This window comes from Charadrius vociferus, unplaced genomic scaffold, assembly GCF_000708025.1.
Source record: "Charadrius vociferus isolate BGI_N301 unplaced genomic scaffold, ASM70802v2 scaffold15, whole genome shotgun sequence".
NCBI classification, from domain to species: domain Eukaryota; kingdom Metazoa; phylum Chordata; class Aves; order Charadriiformes; family Charadriidae; genus Charadrius; species Charadrius vociferus.
Genome location: NW_009650064.1, coordinates 15,611,283 through 15,629,526, shown reverse-complemented (window position 1 = coordinate 15,629,526; position 18,244 = coordinate 15,611,283). Strand labels below are relative to the sequence as shown.

At 37.2% G+C, this 18,244-nt stretch overlaps 1 protein-coding gene across 4 annotated transcripts in view; it reads right to left on the bottom strand.

Moving 5' to 3' along the window:
- The window catches only part of STAU2 (staufen double-stranded RNA binding protein 2), a 148,383-nt gene that overhangs the window by 82,537 nt on the left and 47,602 nt on the right, over positions 1-18,244 (bottom strand). For all 4 annotated transcript variants that reach the window (XM_009891898.1, XM_009891900.1, XM_009891897.1 and 1 more), the window contains 3 exons: positions 16,387-16,524; positions 12,982-13,113; positions 8,881-8,941 (listed from right to left, as the gene is read on the bottom strand). In XM_009891898.1, coding sequence (XP_009890200.1) covers positions 8,881-8,941; positions 12,982-13,113; positions 16,387-16,524 — 331 coding nt within the window. The remainder of the gene's footprint in view (positions 1-8,880; positions 8,942-12,981; positions 13,114-16,386; positions 16,525-18,244) is intronic.

Here is an 18,244-nt window from a genome sequence, read left to right as displayed (position 1 = left end):
AGAAAACGTCAGTCAAACAACTGAATAGGCAAATAGTATGGCCATTATGTTCTCAGTAATAGTCTACACACAATCTTGGCTTGAAATACCAAGATGCAATCATTACCTACTTAACACAGCTATCTGTGGTATTTCTAAGTCACCAGCTACTGCGATATTCAGACATGAAAAAATGTTTTGTCGTTACACAATGTCTTTCAATCAAAAGATCTCGTCTACATGACCTTAAACAAACTGATGTTATATAAAGTCACCCATTAAAATACTAGTTTATTTAACCTTAAAATAACTGTGACGCTGAAGTAAATACTATTTAGTTCTTCACAAAGTCGGGTCTTGATATCCTCAATTTCACCAGAACATTTTCTGTACAGCCAAAAAGGAAGTCGCAGTATTGCTGGAGACATAAATTGCATGCATTTTCTGTAAGATTTGGTGTTTAACTCATGTGAGCACAGTCCCTTGAAATCTCCCACAGCTTTACTCTTGCTTGGGAACATAAGATTTTGGTAAAAATAAGACCTAGTGTTTGCAGGGGGGAATTTCTACAGGACATTCTATGAAATATTCCAACAGACAGACAAAACACCTACACCATTATTTTTACATGATAATTTCTGCATCAAAAGTTTCCAACAATATATCAGTGTACCAGATAACCTAAGATGAAGATGAAGCAGGTCCTGAAAAGAACCAATCTAAATGCAGAAGGAAGAACAGTATTCTCATCAGTAAAGAGGATCAGCAAATTTGGAGCAGAAGCAAATCAAGCTAGTGAGCTGGCAGATCAAGGTGCTCGTAAAAGCTGCAAGAAAGTCATTTTTGAGGGGGTAAAGCAATTAGGAGAGTGCCTAAGTGCAACTGGAGGTGACCTGTGCAGGCAAGACTATTCATTAACAGATTAAAAGGGGAATGAGAATTGTGATGATGAAAACAAAGGCATGACCCACATGTAGAAGAGATGAAAGAATGAGCAAGTCTAGTAGACAAGGATAGAGAGGTTGCCGAAGCCAAGAAGGTCAAGGGGGACATCAACAAGCACAGCATAGGTATGAGTGAAGATGAAATGAGAGGAGGAGAAAGCAGTGGGGGAGTGGAAGTCATAGGGATAAGATGTTTGATGTAAAGGAAAGGGGATGGAGGAGAGAATGGAGAATTAAGTCTTGGTTCTGACAGCAATAAAACCTCAGTTCAAGTGATTCAATTCTTCAAGGGCATTATTATCCTAGAGCAAGGATGGGTTCCAGGTTGGGGGAAGGGAGTAGGAAAAGGAGAAAAGACTTCAGAAAACTGAAAGTATTTAGAGAAACACAGTATTGAGGTTAATTGTGTGATACTGCTTCATTTACTTGACCAAAGACAGAAATCCAAACGCAGATAATTTGCAGAATTACATTATTAAATCTGAAATCGAGAGTTAACATCAAAAAAGAGCTCTGTGTTGCTATTTCACATGCAGTTTTTTCAAAGGAATAGACTAGCAACCTTGCACAAATGTAACTCGTATAGGAATTTTAGGGGACCAGGAAAAACAAAAGAATTTCTCTGAAATTACCTCTACCCACAGAGGTGGCTATCTACTGTCATGATGGCTGTTCCCTCTTTATATATTCTATACATCAAGAGCTTAATGGTTAAGCAGTCTCCTAGAAAGCTAAGACTTGGGTTCCTTCTCAGCCTGAGGGCATCACAACCCTCAAAGCCCAAGAGTATGTTTCTTACATATGCACAATCCATACTACTCAAGAACCAGGCAGCAGGTGGCTTGTAATACTTTTTTTTTTTAACCTGTATCTAAAATATGCAGAATATAATACGTGTAAAACCAACCAGGGAACACCACAATACATATCTGCACCTTCACTCGCAAGCGCTTTAATCAATAGACAGACTACAAAGTCACAATTCCTTTAGATTACTCCTTCTCTGTAGATTTCTTGCATTTTGACAGCATCTAATTTTTTTTTTTTCTGCCTGCAAATCATGATACTAGAAACACATCTCCAAAAGCAGCTGACATCCAGATTACTCTGCACCCCATGAGTACTCTCCTTCTGGCTAAGATAGGAAAATGAATCTGAGTCTCCCAGCTTTCTGGATGCATGTTTAAAACACCGAGTGTGTTAGAAATAAATATCGTACTCTAAACTCAGCAAAGAAAGCATCACATCTGAAGACGTAAAACTTGCAGTACTTCAAGCACCTAAATGAGCATCTCAAAAAGGGAAATGTGGGGAAAAGAGGAGGACAAATTGCAGTTGTGGTCTTACACACCTGAGTTGTGCCCAAATCCCACTTACACACAAAAATGCTAATTTGGATCTTGCCACCAGTTCTCAAAACAGCGAGGAAAAAATAACAACACTCCCTTCCCTGTTTTGTTAATATTAGGTATTTTTTAATATTAGGTGTTTTAGAAGTTTTTTCAACTATTTCAAAAAATATATGCAAGTTGTATTTAATTGGTATTATTCTGGATGGATTATTGTCTCGTTCTCATTGCTAGATAAAACTGAAAAATATCACATTAATTATTAATAATGCCAAATACAGCACAGAATTCCTAGCTTCAGTAACTCAGGAAAGAAACAAAACTGGACAAACCTCCTCTGCCTCTAAATTTAATTTTCCTATGTCTTCAGTTAGAAAGAAAATTTAGTATCTCAGACTCTTTCTAGAGGATGGCATGAATCTTTTTTTTTTTAAATGCACATCAACTGAGCAGCTCCAGAGGTAAGGTGTTATTTAAACGTAACCAACTGCTATAAGAGACTCTAGCCAAGGTCATGAGACATACAGAGTGTAGACAAGTGGCTCAGCTGATGGAACTGCTCCCTGAAACACACAGCGATGGTACAAAGTTCATCTGACAGTATGTTTGCTAAAAAAACCCAGAAAACAAAACAAAAAACCCCACACCAAAGAGATGGAAAACTACTGTTCTGTGGCCTGTGCTTCATCAAGTAAGTGGTGTTCTCAACCCCTCTCACTGTGGTTTCTATTCAGAACGACAAATAATTCAACAAATTTTTAGTGATGTATCAGTCTAATTCCTAGCAAGAATGTATTATAGTTGACAAAGTTTAGGAAGTTTGGAAGCAATTCAAAAGTGAAGTCCAATGAAACAGTAGTACTTAGCAAGCAAAAACGCATACAATCCACTGCAACTCATCTTTGAAATACACCCAAAAAGAATTAAGCATTTCAGCAAAATATAACACATATAAATTCCAACTAAAAATGTCTGAAATACAAAACAAAACCTTTATTTCCAAACTGTAGGCTTCAGTTACTGTTCATGGAAATTCAAGGGTATTAAATTATCTACTGGAAGTCTTCACCAACATCCCCACTTGAAAAATAAACATGTAGAGGACTATAAAAAAATGAGTCTATAAAACTAGTGAGGGCGAGAATGATAAGGTTCACATAAATTTTGTTTACTCTAAAGCGACCATGTATTTGGATGCAAAATTTCATAAATATATGATTTATTTTGCATTTATTTTCTCCCAAAAAAATGGCGAAGAAACATCTAATTAAGAATTCAAATGTAACCATACAGTTAGGGCTTAAAATAACACCATATATTTTAATATTTTTTATCTTTCTTATATTCTTAATCTCTTATTATTTAAGTAGATTTTTTTTAAATACTAAAATACAAGTTATTTATGGAAAAATGCTCAAATTTCCTCTTCACAGACTTAAGAAACTCTTCTGAATATCTATTTGCTTTTTTCTCATTGCTTTTTTTTTTTTTTTAACTGAAAACAATTGCATGAGATCAAGTATCTTTGTTCCTTAGGAGATCATCTGCTCCTGCTGCTCATTTACCATCTGAAATCATAATCATCTGTTGGTGACAATCTAATCATCTTCACAGTAACTAATTGTGATGTCACAAACAAATGATTATGATTTCAGGTGGGGAAAAAACAGCAGGAGCAGATGTACTCTGAAGAACAAAGACTGTAAAGTCATGCACGAATCCCTAGTAATAAAATGTTAGGCAAGAAAAACAAAGAGCCTGTCCTTTACAGAGAGGTAGGATTGCTCTGAATATTTTTTTTTATCATGAGTTTTCAATACTTACTTTGTGACTCCCAAAACTGGGGGAAATAGATAAAGGAAAACTATAGTATGGAAAATTGAGGCTGGGGAACATATAAAAATAGTCAGGGACATTTTTTTCTCAATAGATTTATAATATATAAAAACACTGTTATTTTTTTCCTTTATTTTTATATATTTTTGTCCTTCATAGCTCATCTACAGCTTGTCCTAGAACACATACTGTATGTTGTTTGTGATTACCCCTTCCAGAAATATAAAACCAAAATATGTTCCCAAGAAAATGCACTTTGCATTAGGATTGTTCATTTGTTTCATGTTTTGTTTTTGTTGATAACTGCATAAGTCAAATCCAGAGAGATAAATGAGCATTCTGTTGACAGTAAACATCTCCTGTATGGGCTGCAAATGCTTGTGGTCTGCCCACAGTGTCTCAGTGTCTCTTCCAGAAGCATCAGGGAAAAAATTCACTCAAGGTTATTGTTAATTCATTTGTGAAAAATGTCTAAGATAACCCAAACCAAGAAACAAATAGCTTCTTGTTTCTTCTTTAAGATTGTGAAATGAAGAGGAAAGGTAAAGAGGTAAACCTGTGGGAAGAAGCTTTGCCAGTGAGTAGGAGGAACAGAAGTGCTGCAAGGATAGCTGCAAAAGTACACGACAGAGGGGAACAGGAGATGTTAATTTTCAAGGATATTTAATAGGTAATACCAAAAATGCATTGAACGAGTACACAGGAGGATACAGACTGAAGGATATTTCCCAGCAAAAACAAACTACGTAATCAGGGTACAATGAAATCTGTTCTTCAACTGTCCTAAAATATAGAACTGTTATAATTTTTGGTTTTGTTGTACTAAGGTATACACCTTCACTTTACTATTCCAGTTTTATTTCACACGGTTTCAGATGGAAACACAGTGCATTATGCATACAAAGAAAGAGTATCTGCCTGGAAAGGGGACCTGATGCACAGTGTCCTAACAGGACACAATTGTTTTCCTGGAATAAAATTACTGGAAATCTGAGTATGAGCTGCCAAATGGTAGACGTAGCAAACTCAGAGTCTCAGATTTTCAAGACCACTGAAAGTTAGGTTTTAGGGCCCCTTCCAGTACCTAAAGGGGGCCTATGGGAAAGTGGGGAGGGACTTTGTACAAGGGCATGTAGTGCCAGGATGAAGGGGAATGGCTTCAAACTGGAAGAGGGTAGGTTTAGATTAGATATTAGGAAGAAATTTTTCACTTTGAGGGTGGTGAGATACTGGAACAGGTTGCCCAGAGAAGTTGTGGAAGCTCCATCCCTGGAGGTGTTCAAGGCCAGCTGGATGGGGCTTTGAGCAACCTGGTATAACGGGCGGGGTCCCTGCCCATGGCAGGGGGGGTGGAACTAGATGATCTTTAAGGTCCCTTCCATCGTAAACCATTCTATGATTCTACGAAATGCAAACTGTACATTTCTTTTATAAACAAGGATGTAGAAGGGAGGAAGTTGCTCCATTCGCCCTCTTTAAAACGTCCTACAATAATGCTGACACTGCAAGGGTAGATAACACCTACCGATAACTGTTGTTCTTAAATATAAACTAGCATCGTCATACCTGAAAGTATGTGACATTTTTGATCTCAAACAGTGGAATTTGTTTGGAACTGCCTTAAAAAACCCTGCACTTCACAGGTGCATGAGAGATCACGCATGCAAGTGATCTCTTCTTTCATTCAAAAGGAGCAGGCACTTCAAACTTCCTCATTTCTCCTTGACTACAAAGCTCTGACGTTATCTTGGACTCTGAGGCTTAGGGGAAGATCAATGGGTGTGTGCAGGGAAAACTCTTAAAAATACTAGTTCTTCTTCAGGGTTTTTTATGCATTCCCTGTGTGGGAAGCTAGCATATAATATTCTTCCAGAAGAAGAGCAAGCGAAGTGCTCACAGGTAAATATGTACTGGCAGACCATCCCCCTACTAAACATCAGCACAGTATTTCAACAAGTATGTCTACAGAAAACTGGTGAGAAATATCAGGTGATACTGCCTAGATCTTCTCCAAATGCTGCAATCCTCTGACCTCAGTCGCATCCTGAAAAACAGGCCTTTTCATAGAGCCATTCAGTAGGAAGGTATCAGCTGAAATTACAGGTTACCTAAATAACACACAAAAAACGTTCACCGCATTTTCTACCCGGGAATCTGTGGTTCCTTCCTACATATTACAAATAAATGCTATATTTTCAGAATGGCATGATACTTACACATTGAAAGATCTACTGTATAGAAACTACTACTGCGTTTTTCTATATATACTTTAATAGAATACCAATCGATACAGCAGATTCATAATTCTAGCAGAAAGGTCATTTTAGTTTAGAAGTGCCAAGAAAGGTTTCAATGAAAAACTCAAAAAGACGACCTATTAGAAATCCATTCAGCCAGGGCTGATATCACAGTAACATGTTTAGAGAAGAAAAATGCATTTCTATGTCTTCTATGAATCCTGGATGAGACTGTAAGGTTAAGAAAGGCTGATCTGTTCTCTACATAACCATAACAGATTCAGTCTCCTCCTATGTCTTTATACGGAAATCACAGTTAAGCTGTAAATTTAAAAAAAAAATACCCTAGAACAGAAAGGCCCTTTATGAGGTGAAGAGTTAAAAAAAAAGTAAAAAAAAAAGTGCCTGTTGATAGCATTTTGGGTTCAAACCCTTCCTATTTTGCAAAAGGGTAGAACAATCCCTCTGAAAGAAAAAATTAGGCACTTCAAAGAGCTGAGTATCATTCACATTGCCTCCGGACTGGAACCCTCAAAAAAGGAGTTAAGGGAATGAGCACAGTGGTCTCTGAACAGCACTGTCAGAAATAAATGCTCTGTGGCTATTGACATGTTAGCTACATCTCCTTTGATTTCCAATTTAATTGCGTATCAGAAGAATGGAAATGAGGGCACTTAGGAATGTCTTTTGCTCATCAGAAAATCATCCCAGACTGAAAACCTGTTTCTGCACCATGGCCTGTGATTGCTGCAAAAAGGTCTGTGAGCAGGTAAATCTGTTGGGGAAAAGAAAAAGCCCTTTTGGTCAGCCCAAGTTTAAAATATAATTTTTGTTGATCTTGTCTCCTGTTGAGTGATTTTGCCTTTGTGTTCTCCTTCTAGATTTGGATTTACATGTACGACTGCCAAAGTTTTCTTGCCAGATGAAGCCTGGGAAAGGGATTGTTTTTTCTTGTTGGTGTAGTAGGTGGTCATGATGTCATCTATAAATATCTTTGCTACAAAACACTGCAAGGACAGGAGAGAAGAGCTTGAGGTCTTATTCTGCTGTTCCAAACTCCAATATGTTAACATTTGAAGATGTTAACATTTGCAGATGTTTCATGGGCCATGTCCTTAGAGATTTTGACAATGCAAACACAAATCATCTAGAAGCATTGATTGGGATTGATGATAAGGCTGGAAGGAAGCAATTGATGAGAAGTCCTAGATCCAGTAGAATCTTTTCTTTCAGGGAAACACAATGTGTGTGTTTCTGAAGCTCAAGTGTGTGTTTCTAGTGCAATCCTTAGTTGAGGATTACTCTCAACAGTAATTCCAAAGCCAGTGAAAATCTAGTTCTAAAATCACAAAGGCCTGTCCTATTCATTACCTAGTACAATGAAACTGAAGTTAGTCTTCACCAACAAGGTCTCTCAGACCTTTGTGCCTATAGATAGGACTCAAGGAAGAGAGAAACTTCCAGCAGTAAAAGCCGCTCAGAGTCAAGGATATCTTGAGCAATTTTCAGCCCATATGAGTCCATTGGACCAAATGGGATATATCACAGCGTGCTGAGTCAACCGGCTTATGTCAGTGGGAAGCCACCCTCTATTATCTTCAAAAAGTCATGGAGATCAGGAGAGGTCTCCAATGCCTGGAGAAAGGCATCATCATCAAAAAAGACCTGCTGGTCAGCTTTACTTTAGCCTCTGGGAAAATCATGTAGTAAGTCCTCTTTAAATCATTTGCGGGCACACAGAGGAGAAAAAACATTGGGAACAATCAGCATGAATTTACCAAGGATAAAAAAAAGCCTCAACAACCTGATTGCCTTTTATGATAAAATGACTGGATTTATGAATGAAGGGAGAGCAGTGGATGTCATTTACTTTGGCTTTAGTAAGGCTTTTGACATCATGTCTCTTGCGGTATCCTTGTATCCAAGCTGGGATGTTGGAGTCTAGGTAGATGAATTACTAGATGATGAAAAACTGTTTGGATGATCAGGCTTAGAGGACAGTGGTAGACTTCGGGGCACCTAGTAGCAGCCTTCCAATACCTAAGAAGAGGTTGTCAAAAAGATGGAGCCAGGCACATTACTGAGGCATGCAGCAGAAGAACAAGATATCACAGTCATAAACAAACACATGTTCTAACTGGGATAAAAGGAAAAAAAGTCAATGTGAAGACAATCAGGCATTGGAACACGCTGCCCAGAGAAGCTATGGAAACTCCATCCTTGGAGAACTGGAAAAAGACATAAGCAAACTTGTCTGAACTCTGTACCTACCCTGATTTGAGCAGGCAGTTTAGCTGACCTAAAATCTCTTACAACCTGAAGGATTCAATGATTGAATGCGTAAATAAAAATCTTCTTGTTCCTGCACTCATTCATGTCTATATTCACACAGAAGACACTCAAGAGTTAATTCATCTAATTGCAATAAAAACTTTAAAATATTTACAGAAGGCATTTCAATTGTCTTGAATAATCCAAATCCTACAGAGACAAAGAGAAGTAAGTATAAATATAAATTTAGAGAGCAATACTTACTGTTACTTGTTGGCTCAGGAAACCCAACATTCTGGCCGTTCCAACTCTTGTTTTCTCCAAGCTGAAACAGGTAGAAAAAGACAAGTAAGTAAAGAGCAAACTACTCCTTAAACAGAACATTCACATTTATAAATTTAGTTGAGAGGTTCTAACAAGGATGACTTGGGATTGCTACGTCTGCTCACAAAACTTTGCTAACACATCTTAATTTTTGTCTAAAATAGGTTATTTGAGGAATGTACCCTTCATGAATAAACATTAGCAACTATTGCCTAACACTGAAATATAAATGTTTCCCCAAGGATTAGGCTCAACTCAATATGTTACCAAATCAGACTTAAAATCAAATGTTTTAAGCAGCTCTCTACTGAAAACATACACAGACAACAGAGAAATTACATTCTAAACCAAGAAGATCCTAATATCTGCCTATGAAAGAATGCATAAACATTACAAAGTACTTTGGGTGTAATTTTAAAATATTTACTTGCTAGGAATCCATTTAGTTACTGAAGTGGAAGCAGAAAACGATTGCAATTTTCCATTATTTTAATATATAGACTTTTTTTGAGGAAGCTAATTGTCTTCAAATTAATTTTATTATGTTTAACACTCAGCATTACTCTGACACAGAAAGGGGGCGCAATTAACGCAGACGTTCAAAACGAGGCCATTCCTGAAATCTGCAGAGTAAATAAGACGGCAGTGTTCTAGATTTATGGGTAAACGAGAATAAACAAGTCCAGGCTTCCTCATGAACTAGGAGCTATTGACAACCAGCTCGATGAATGCGAAACAAATGATCCTTTTCAGATTTCACTGGGATTTTATACGCAAACAGAAAATCTTGCAGCCAAGCAGTCTATAGGCCATGGCAGAGTTGTAATCATTTGCTCTGGAAGACAGGGTCGATTGGAAAGCAGAAGAGATGCGAAGGAGGATCAGCCAGTTGAAATCTGCCCCTGCATCTCGGAGGTTACGTTAAGGCTGTTTAGATTACTATCATGTTGTAATGCAGACTTCTAGATCACATGTTTTCCCAGGGAAAGAGCACACTATGCAAAGCAGCTATTCCAATGATTGTTTCCTTGCCTTTCCTCATCATGTACATCCCAATGTGCTTACAGCCTAGGCAATATGCAAGAAAAATGGGAAATATTTAGTGGAAAGGGAGGGTGGATATTAGAGCTGGCTCTTAAACTGGTCACCCATCTCCATGCACTTGAATTTCACATAATTCATTTTATTCGTACTATGAAGCAGATAACACGTATATTGGAAAACATGGAAGAAGACAGTTCTTCAAATGAGTAAGCAATATGAAATGCACAAACATGTCTGTATTTACTGCTGTCTGTTACAACAGCATGGTTATGCCATGAATCCATACTGTGCATCTGTAACATGACAGGAAAATTAGCACGAGCACACTGCTACAAATATGATAAGAACATTTCCAACTCTCCTCATTCCTCTCTACTGTTTATTAACCTGATGATGATAGGGAATTTAACAAGAATTCATCTATCAGTAAGTTATCCTTAGTGCTGCTGTCTCACATGAACGTAACCTACTCTGGTTTTCTTCTTTCTAAGAGAATAAAAGTGGCAAGAAGAAGTGGCAAGAAACAAAAGGATGGAAACAGGAAAAAAGGAAGACATTACAACTCTTCATTCTCATCCGTAGAGCTAGAACTCTGATAGCTGCAAAGTCCCCCAGGGCACTTTCAAATTGCTCTCCTGAGGGCTCTGCATAACCGTTACTATTTCTTCCAGAAATCGGATTACTTCAGAAAAGAGCAGAGCCTTTACTTTTTTACATTACCTGGATTACCTCTTTACCTGTGCTGCCATCAGCACCATGCATGGCTCTTGCAACAATCTTAGGTCTTCATGAAAACAACCAATTTTATGCACCGGGGTTAAGGAAAAAACATGGAATTTGGTTTTGCTTTATTTGTAAGGGAGGGGAAGGGGATGAAAGGACCAGGGGAGGGGCAGGGGAAAAAGGTTTCCATTTTTAAAAGCATCAAAACCAACATGACTGGAAATTGTCCATTTAGATGCCAACCTGATACATCAGCTAATCTACACTGCACCCCATTTTGGATTCAAGGAGAGAAACAATTATCTCCTGATGGTACATCTTGATTGTGCAATTTATATGGAAAGAATTTTGCAATGCTTAAATTGGTAGAGATCTAAGGGCTATTTTCCCTCTTCTCCAGCACAGTTTAGTTTGAGAATTAAAATGCTTTCATCTGCGCAAACTAACTTGTGTATCTGCTTTAAATATGTTCAGTCTGTTATACACAGAAGATAAAGCCAGATGTTCTCGATATTTTATGTCCTTAACCCCAACAAAGCTATAAAAATTTGTTCTATGATCATGAATACTCCCACTACATAAAATTTGAGTAGTTCACATTTTTGGATACAGTATCATGTTTGCTAATTGTGTTCAGAATAATATCAGGCAATTGTATGCTATTCTATCAATTCTAAGATAACTATGTCTGCTAGTACATAATTAAATCTGTTTTTTTAAAGACAATGCACTTGTAAGCAATAGCTTAATAAATGTAGAGAAATGAAGCAGCACCCAGTTTTAGCCACTCAATTTTTTTCATGGATTTCAACGTAACCACAAGTTTCCACTGTGTAGGGCTCTCCAAAGCAACTATGTTGTGGGCTGAATTTTTTCAGACTTCATCTATGAAAATTACTGAGTAAAAATAGTTCAGCCAATTTGAAATCCAAGAATGAAAATCTGTGTTTTCCTACTAGAAAAAAAAAAAAGTTGACTTTTCTGTTTTGCTTTGCTTTTCAAAAAGCCCTTTGGCCAAATTGGGAGTGAAGAAAAAATTGAAACTGGTAGGAAGTATCTTCTACAGCAGAAAAGTCTCAACATTCTGGTGAAAATGAATTATCATTTGACTCCGTCACAGGCCTTTTCTAAAAGGCTATGACTGCACAGCATGTTCTCACTAGAAACACCATCTAGCCTCCAAGTACTCTGTTTAGAGTACTGCACGCTTGTATATGACTAAGATATACATGGAGGATGTAGTGAAGGTGAGTGTGAATAGCATACACAGAGCTGCTCCTCTCAAAGGAGTTTAAAACAGAAGGAGGTGAAACCAAGTAATCAGTACAGCACTTATCTTTTCCTGGCTAGGAGTATAGAACGTATAGAACAGAGTGTCTTCCTTTTTTTTTTTTTTTTTTTCCTTACAAAAAAGAAACCGTGTTTCAGAAGATATATATAGATATATACTACATTCAGATTTATCTTGTGGTCCCTAGAAAAGTCCAGCAGAACATCCTGTTGACCTGGGCTAGTTGGTGCAGCCACAGCAAAGACTTAAGCCGTGATCAAAATATATACGTGCAGTGACTATACATAAGACAGAAGCTGTTCAGAGACCACAGCTTAGCCAAATACCTTACCAAATATCTTTTCAGGATCCAAAAGGCAAAAGCTTAACAACCAATTTTGGTTACAAAACCTTCCATCAATAAACTCAAGACAGAAGAGGAGTGCTAAGTTGCACATAACTAACATGGAAATACATACCTGCAACACATACGAATTTAAAATGTAATTTCTTCTCCACAAAAAAAATTACACACATTTTCTCTCTCAGTCATGAAACTTGAAAAGGCCATTATTTTTCTGGAATGCTTTTAGTGCATGTGCAATGGGAAGACAAACATTGACTACTATGACTACTTCATGTACGAAAATTAATAACATCATTCCTCTCAGTCCTCTCGTGGATGCCCAAAATGGAATAAAAGCAAGAGGCACGTTCATCCTGATTTGTAAGTAGAAATAGGCACACACATCACATGCACGCTTTTGCACACACACACTATCCTCTGGAACTACATTTCTGTTCTTAATTACTCTTACAGGAGGAGAGGCTGCACTTACTGTAGCTATAGAGCTGTAGCAAAATGAAGGTTGATCTCTGACAAGCAGTCCCCTAAAACAGGGGGTGCACAAGTTTAAGCTTCCATTCTTAGTAAGTGATTAGCTGATAGGGCTAAGAAATCTAGGCAAGGGTGAAATGTGGGCATCGTAACAACTGGGTCTCACCTTTTCTGGCTGGTCTTGAAGAGGAGTAGAGGCTTTGTAACCCAGCTGTAGTAACATTGCTTCTGCTGCATTTCTTTTAGCTATTTTCTTGTTTGGGCCTGTTCCAGTAGTAATCTCATTACCTACTTTTACCTTAAAAAGAAAACATCGATCATAATCCCAATAAATGCAAGACTCTTTAATATCACCATGTAATAATCTTGCTGACCTACCAACAAGCGTCAGCTCTTTTGATGAAGATACAATCTTGGAAAAGTAAGGATAGAGCAGAAGGGGACTACAATACGGCTTCACATAGAGGAGCTTGTTTAGATTTTTCAGAAGGTCCCCAAACTCATACCGAAGAGCTACATTTTTCTGTATCTCAGTGCACACACACTTCTTCTCTTCCAACAGCCTCTGTGCCAACCCCATTCTCTGTACTGAACATCTCTCCCGCTCTTGACCCCCCCTCTTTCTTAACATGGGAGGCACTACAGGATCTGGACTTCCTTGTCCTTGTAGGAATATTGCATGCAGCAGCTCCCCAACATCATCAGGACAGTATCCAGAACAAAAGAGACACAAACAATAACCTGGAGATTTACATAAGAGTGGTTTCTAAAGAAAGATGAAACCCATATTCGTATTTCTCCCCCTTTGTTGCACCACAAGGAACACGGGGTCTGGGCTTGCTTTCTTTGCCGCACTTACACCTGACAAGCTTTTATCAAAAGAGTCTTTGGAAAGAAGGCTCCTTGCTGGACCTGTGGTCTGTACTGTACAAAGGGTTTCTGACAAACAAGATGCCTTTCATACAACCAGGAGAAATTAAAACGTCAAAATAAAGACAAATTGTAGACAATGGATATCCACAAAGAGTCAGGTTCTAACTTATTTCTTGGGTTTGGTACCATTCTTGAACTGCTGAAGCTGTATATGTCTGCTCTGTGATATCAGCACTATCATTGCTATTCACTTACATGATATCCATAGCTCTTTGATAGCTATATTTCATTTTGTCCCTTAAGCCACTTTATTTACCAAATCTTCTCTTAAAATAGCATATGGTTTCAAAAGTGTGTTAAAAAAAGGAAAGCAAAATAAAATAAAAATAATAAAATAGTCGAGGTGATCTGAAAATAAGAAACTTCAGAGGTCAAAGACCTGAAACAGTCTGGAAGGAGCTTTAAAAAATTGTAAAAACAGGCATACAATTGCTAAATAAATACTAACAGTTATTTAGTAATTTATGTTATTCAATAATTATACACTTGCCTCAAATTATCATGTATCTATTTTCCTAAAAGTTTTAATTTTTCTTTACTTAAATACCAATTAATTCTACATACAAAGAGGAGGTTGTAAATAAATAATAATGATCATGAATATCCCTTCAAAGTACATATATAATTAAACAGAAAGATTCGGCTACCTAAGACAGAAATATTAATAATCTTGAAATAAAAGCCTTATCTTCTATGCAGTTCTGCAACCACAATTAGAAAATAGCCAATCTGCTACAAGTTTATATGCAATAAAATTGAGGGACTTTAATGGGACAAGACAAAATGATAATTTATAACATAGCTCAGAATAAATCAATGTGCTGCTATTTCTCAGACCTGTAAAACTGGTTTAGCTATTATTATAACCTCTATCAAGGATTAAAGGTCTGACTACAAAGAGAAAGAGCTTTCTGAAATTAACTTTGGGAACACAACACCAACTAATGTCATCAGAGGTTTTCTTCTGTTTATCTAGTGGTCAGGACAAGTAATTGGATCCATTTCATCACATCTAAACTTGCTCTTTGTGTGACAGATAAAAATGAACATATTATCTCTGGATATTTTACTTCCACATTCAATTAAATTAAATGAAAACATTGTTTAAGTAGTTTATACAAAGGCTTTTTATTCTGATAAGATTTTCTGCATTTCATAATGAATCCACTAAGACTTCCTGAAGGCGGGAGAAACAGCAGTATGATTTTAGTGTGAAAATATCACAAAAGGGTAAAAATGGGGCTATGGTGTTTAAAAGTATACAAAATGAAGCAACCGATCTATGGGATTTCCTTGACTCTTTCTTTCACAAGTCTTCGTAGAAAAGGGAATCTTCTACATATTCACTGCTTTTAAGATTTTATTTTTTTTTTATTCATACCAAAGATTTTGCAATTATTGAGACTCCTCTGATGGAAAACCAAATTTTCAGCCCATCTTTCTAATATTGGATTGCATTACATAGTCCTCTTCTGATGCCTCACACAACCATCTCTAACTGTGGACACTCCCACGAGGGTCTGAGCAAGGGAAAAGGGATGGTTTGTGAGAAGATCAGTTTTTTCCAAATACTTTCACATAGCATAAAAAGCTAGAAATCCAAGTTTATACTCATAAATCAGATTCTGCAACAAAAAGAACCCAATATGTTCTTTTGCTTCAGAGAGAAAAATAATAAATCACCAAGAAAGACCACTGAGGTCCAGGGAAATGAAGATTGCTAGCCTGTCTTGATTGACATAAAGGAGGGACTTCAAGAATTAAGTGAAAACGTAACTAATTTTCTGGAGGAGGACGTGCTGGAACGTCATAAGTTCTGCTTGTAATCGGAAGTGGCATTTTGGTGTGGTTTGTAGACAACAAGTCAAAACATGTTGAGGTATGCTGTTCTGAATTATTTCGGCACAAAATTACCTCTGAGTGAAAACACAAGAGAAAAGAATTCTTTCCTGTTCCTAATCTTTCTTAACCTGCTGTTGTGGTATCTAACAAAATATCACAGTAACATGAAATCTTTGTGAATGTTCTTAATTTAAAAACTAAAGAAACATTAATGATCTACTGTTTCTGTATTAGGTCCAAAGTCTTTAACTGGACAGGATAACAGACATGATGGAAGGCTTTTTATGTGGTATTTCAGATATGAACAAAGCCGCAAAGGAACCGAAAATCTGAAAAGATTTACAACACTGTTTTTTTAAACCAAAATGCTTGGTAATATGGAGATATTCATATCCATATTTCAGAATGCTTGTTTGTATTGTAATCCCCTGATCAACAATAGTAAAAAATTTTTTTTCAAAAAGACAAGTAAAAGTAAATAAATCATGAATCATCAGGGATAAAGACAGAAACCATAAGGTGAAATAAAAATAAGAAGTGTATAAAAAATACAAAACCACCACAAGAAAAGCATCTAGAAGGCGCATAACCTAATTGCCATTTGTTTCACCAGGAGAAAGATGAAAGTTCAGACAGGCTTTCTGATGCTGTATTTCATACTTTTCTTGTATAACTGACCATAAAGCAAAGAGCTAAACATGGAGGGATCGGCTTCATATTATGCCACCATTTTGCTTGAGTTTCAACATAACATGGGAAGGGCATTCATTATCTCTAACAGGACAGCAGATGATACCTGCATAACAAACTCTCGACGGCGAGGCATTCCTCTCTCTGAAAGAAGAACATACTCTGGCTCCTTCTCCTTTTTGGCCTGTTGGATCTGAGCCAGACGACTGATGGGATTCATTCCTTGACCATATTCTGGTCCAGTCTAAAACAGGTTTAAAAGAAAGAACCATTATTTCAGCATATACCCATACAACTATTACACTGCTTCAATACATCATTTACTAGGGATACCTCTTCTTTAATACTCCCTTTGAGAGCATAAGAAGTAAATTTCTTCCCATCATGAGACAGAAGGTAAGAATCCTCCAAACTGTGGCAAAAAATACGCACCTATTGTCTGCCACTGTTGCAGGCTGTGTGCATACCTAGCATATGTAAGCTACTAATGCCCTCATCTATCTATGCAGGTCCTGTAGGGATGGATGAAAATCAGCAGACTCATCAGTCAATTATACCTCATTGCCCTATTTCTATGACCCTTCCCCCTGACCTCTTAAAATAGGTTGCTACAATGCTGGAGTATGCAGTACACTAAGAAGAGGTGGGATTTACATGGGGACAAAAAAGATTTGTCATATAACAAGGAGGCTGCCTCTCTCAGCCTTCCTTCCTTCCTTCTCAGCGCTCCTTCCTTCCATCCTACAAGGCAACTCAAGGTGTAGAAGGTTTACTCTGCACGTCCCAGGAATTCACCCTCAAAATACTTTTATGTAGTGAAGCTAAAGAGGAGCATCTGCAATGGCTAGAAATGTTGTATATTGTTAGCCACGCGCAAAGTATTTCAAATGCTTAACAAACTAATAATCCTCACAATAACATGTCAAAATGTATGGTTGGTGGGGGGATTGATCTGATGGGGGGAAAACAAAAGGACTGAGAGATTGGTCTGTCCAAGATTATGCAGACAGGTGAAAAACTACAGTCCTTACAAACTATCTAGTTCTGAAATCCTTTTAATATGTTATTACTCACATGGCAAATGCTCTCTCAGAGAAAATAGCTACGAAAATATTTGTTTGTAGACCTTATGAAGAAATTAAGACCCCAAAAAATTTATCTGAAGTCATATTTAACTGATTTATATACCACAACACAAATGTAAATGCAAATGCAAATGTCATTTGAATGTAGAACTAGTTTTATGTTATTGAGCTATTTCCTTTTCATTAAGGCATTTGCAGGATAAGGGAAGATCAGCAGTCATGCTTGTTTGAGCTTCTCAAATAAGAACAAACAAGTGGTCCAGAACCTAAAGAGACGATCAGCAACTGAAGACAAAGACCAGAGGGGAATATTATACTAAGAAGGCTGTGCAGCGAATCCTACACAGTGCAACTGCCGAACTGCTGTTGTTAGAGGAGATGTAGGTGAAAGAATAAAGACAATGTCATGCACAAGGGCAGCTGTGTGGGCAGGGAGCCAGGCAGAGACAAAATGCAGAGCAGGCTAAATAAAGTGCAGGCCATAACATATAACCTCATAAATATATATACAAATAAAAAGAAATTATTGTTGTCACGTTTTTGATGCTTAAAGCATATGCAGGTTAAATTAAAAGAAATGGGCGCACTGAAAGCATTTCAGAAATTTGGATAGTCAAAAAATAAAAACTTCTGCATATCCAGATTATTTGATTATTAACATCTCTTTCTAACATGGCCAACTTTGGCTAATTCAGTTTGAGATTGTAATGGTAAATGGTACATGGTAATATAAGAGATTTTTACATTATTATACCCTTAGCATCTTTCTTGAGAAAAACTTTCCAAAATGAGACAGCCAGAGCCAATAGCCTTTTCAGATCTCACAGCTCTAAAACTGCATTAATGCTGATGAGTTTCCATTAAATAATTTTTTATGCT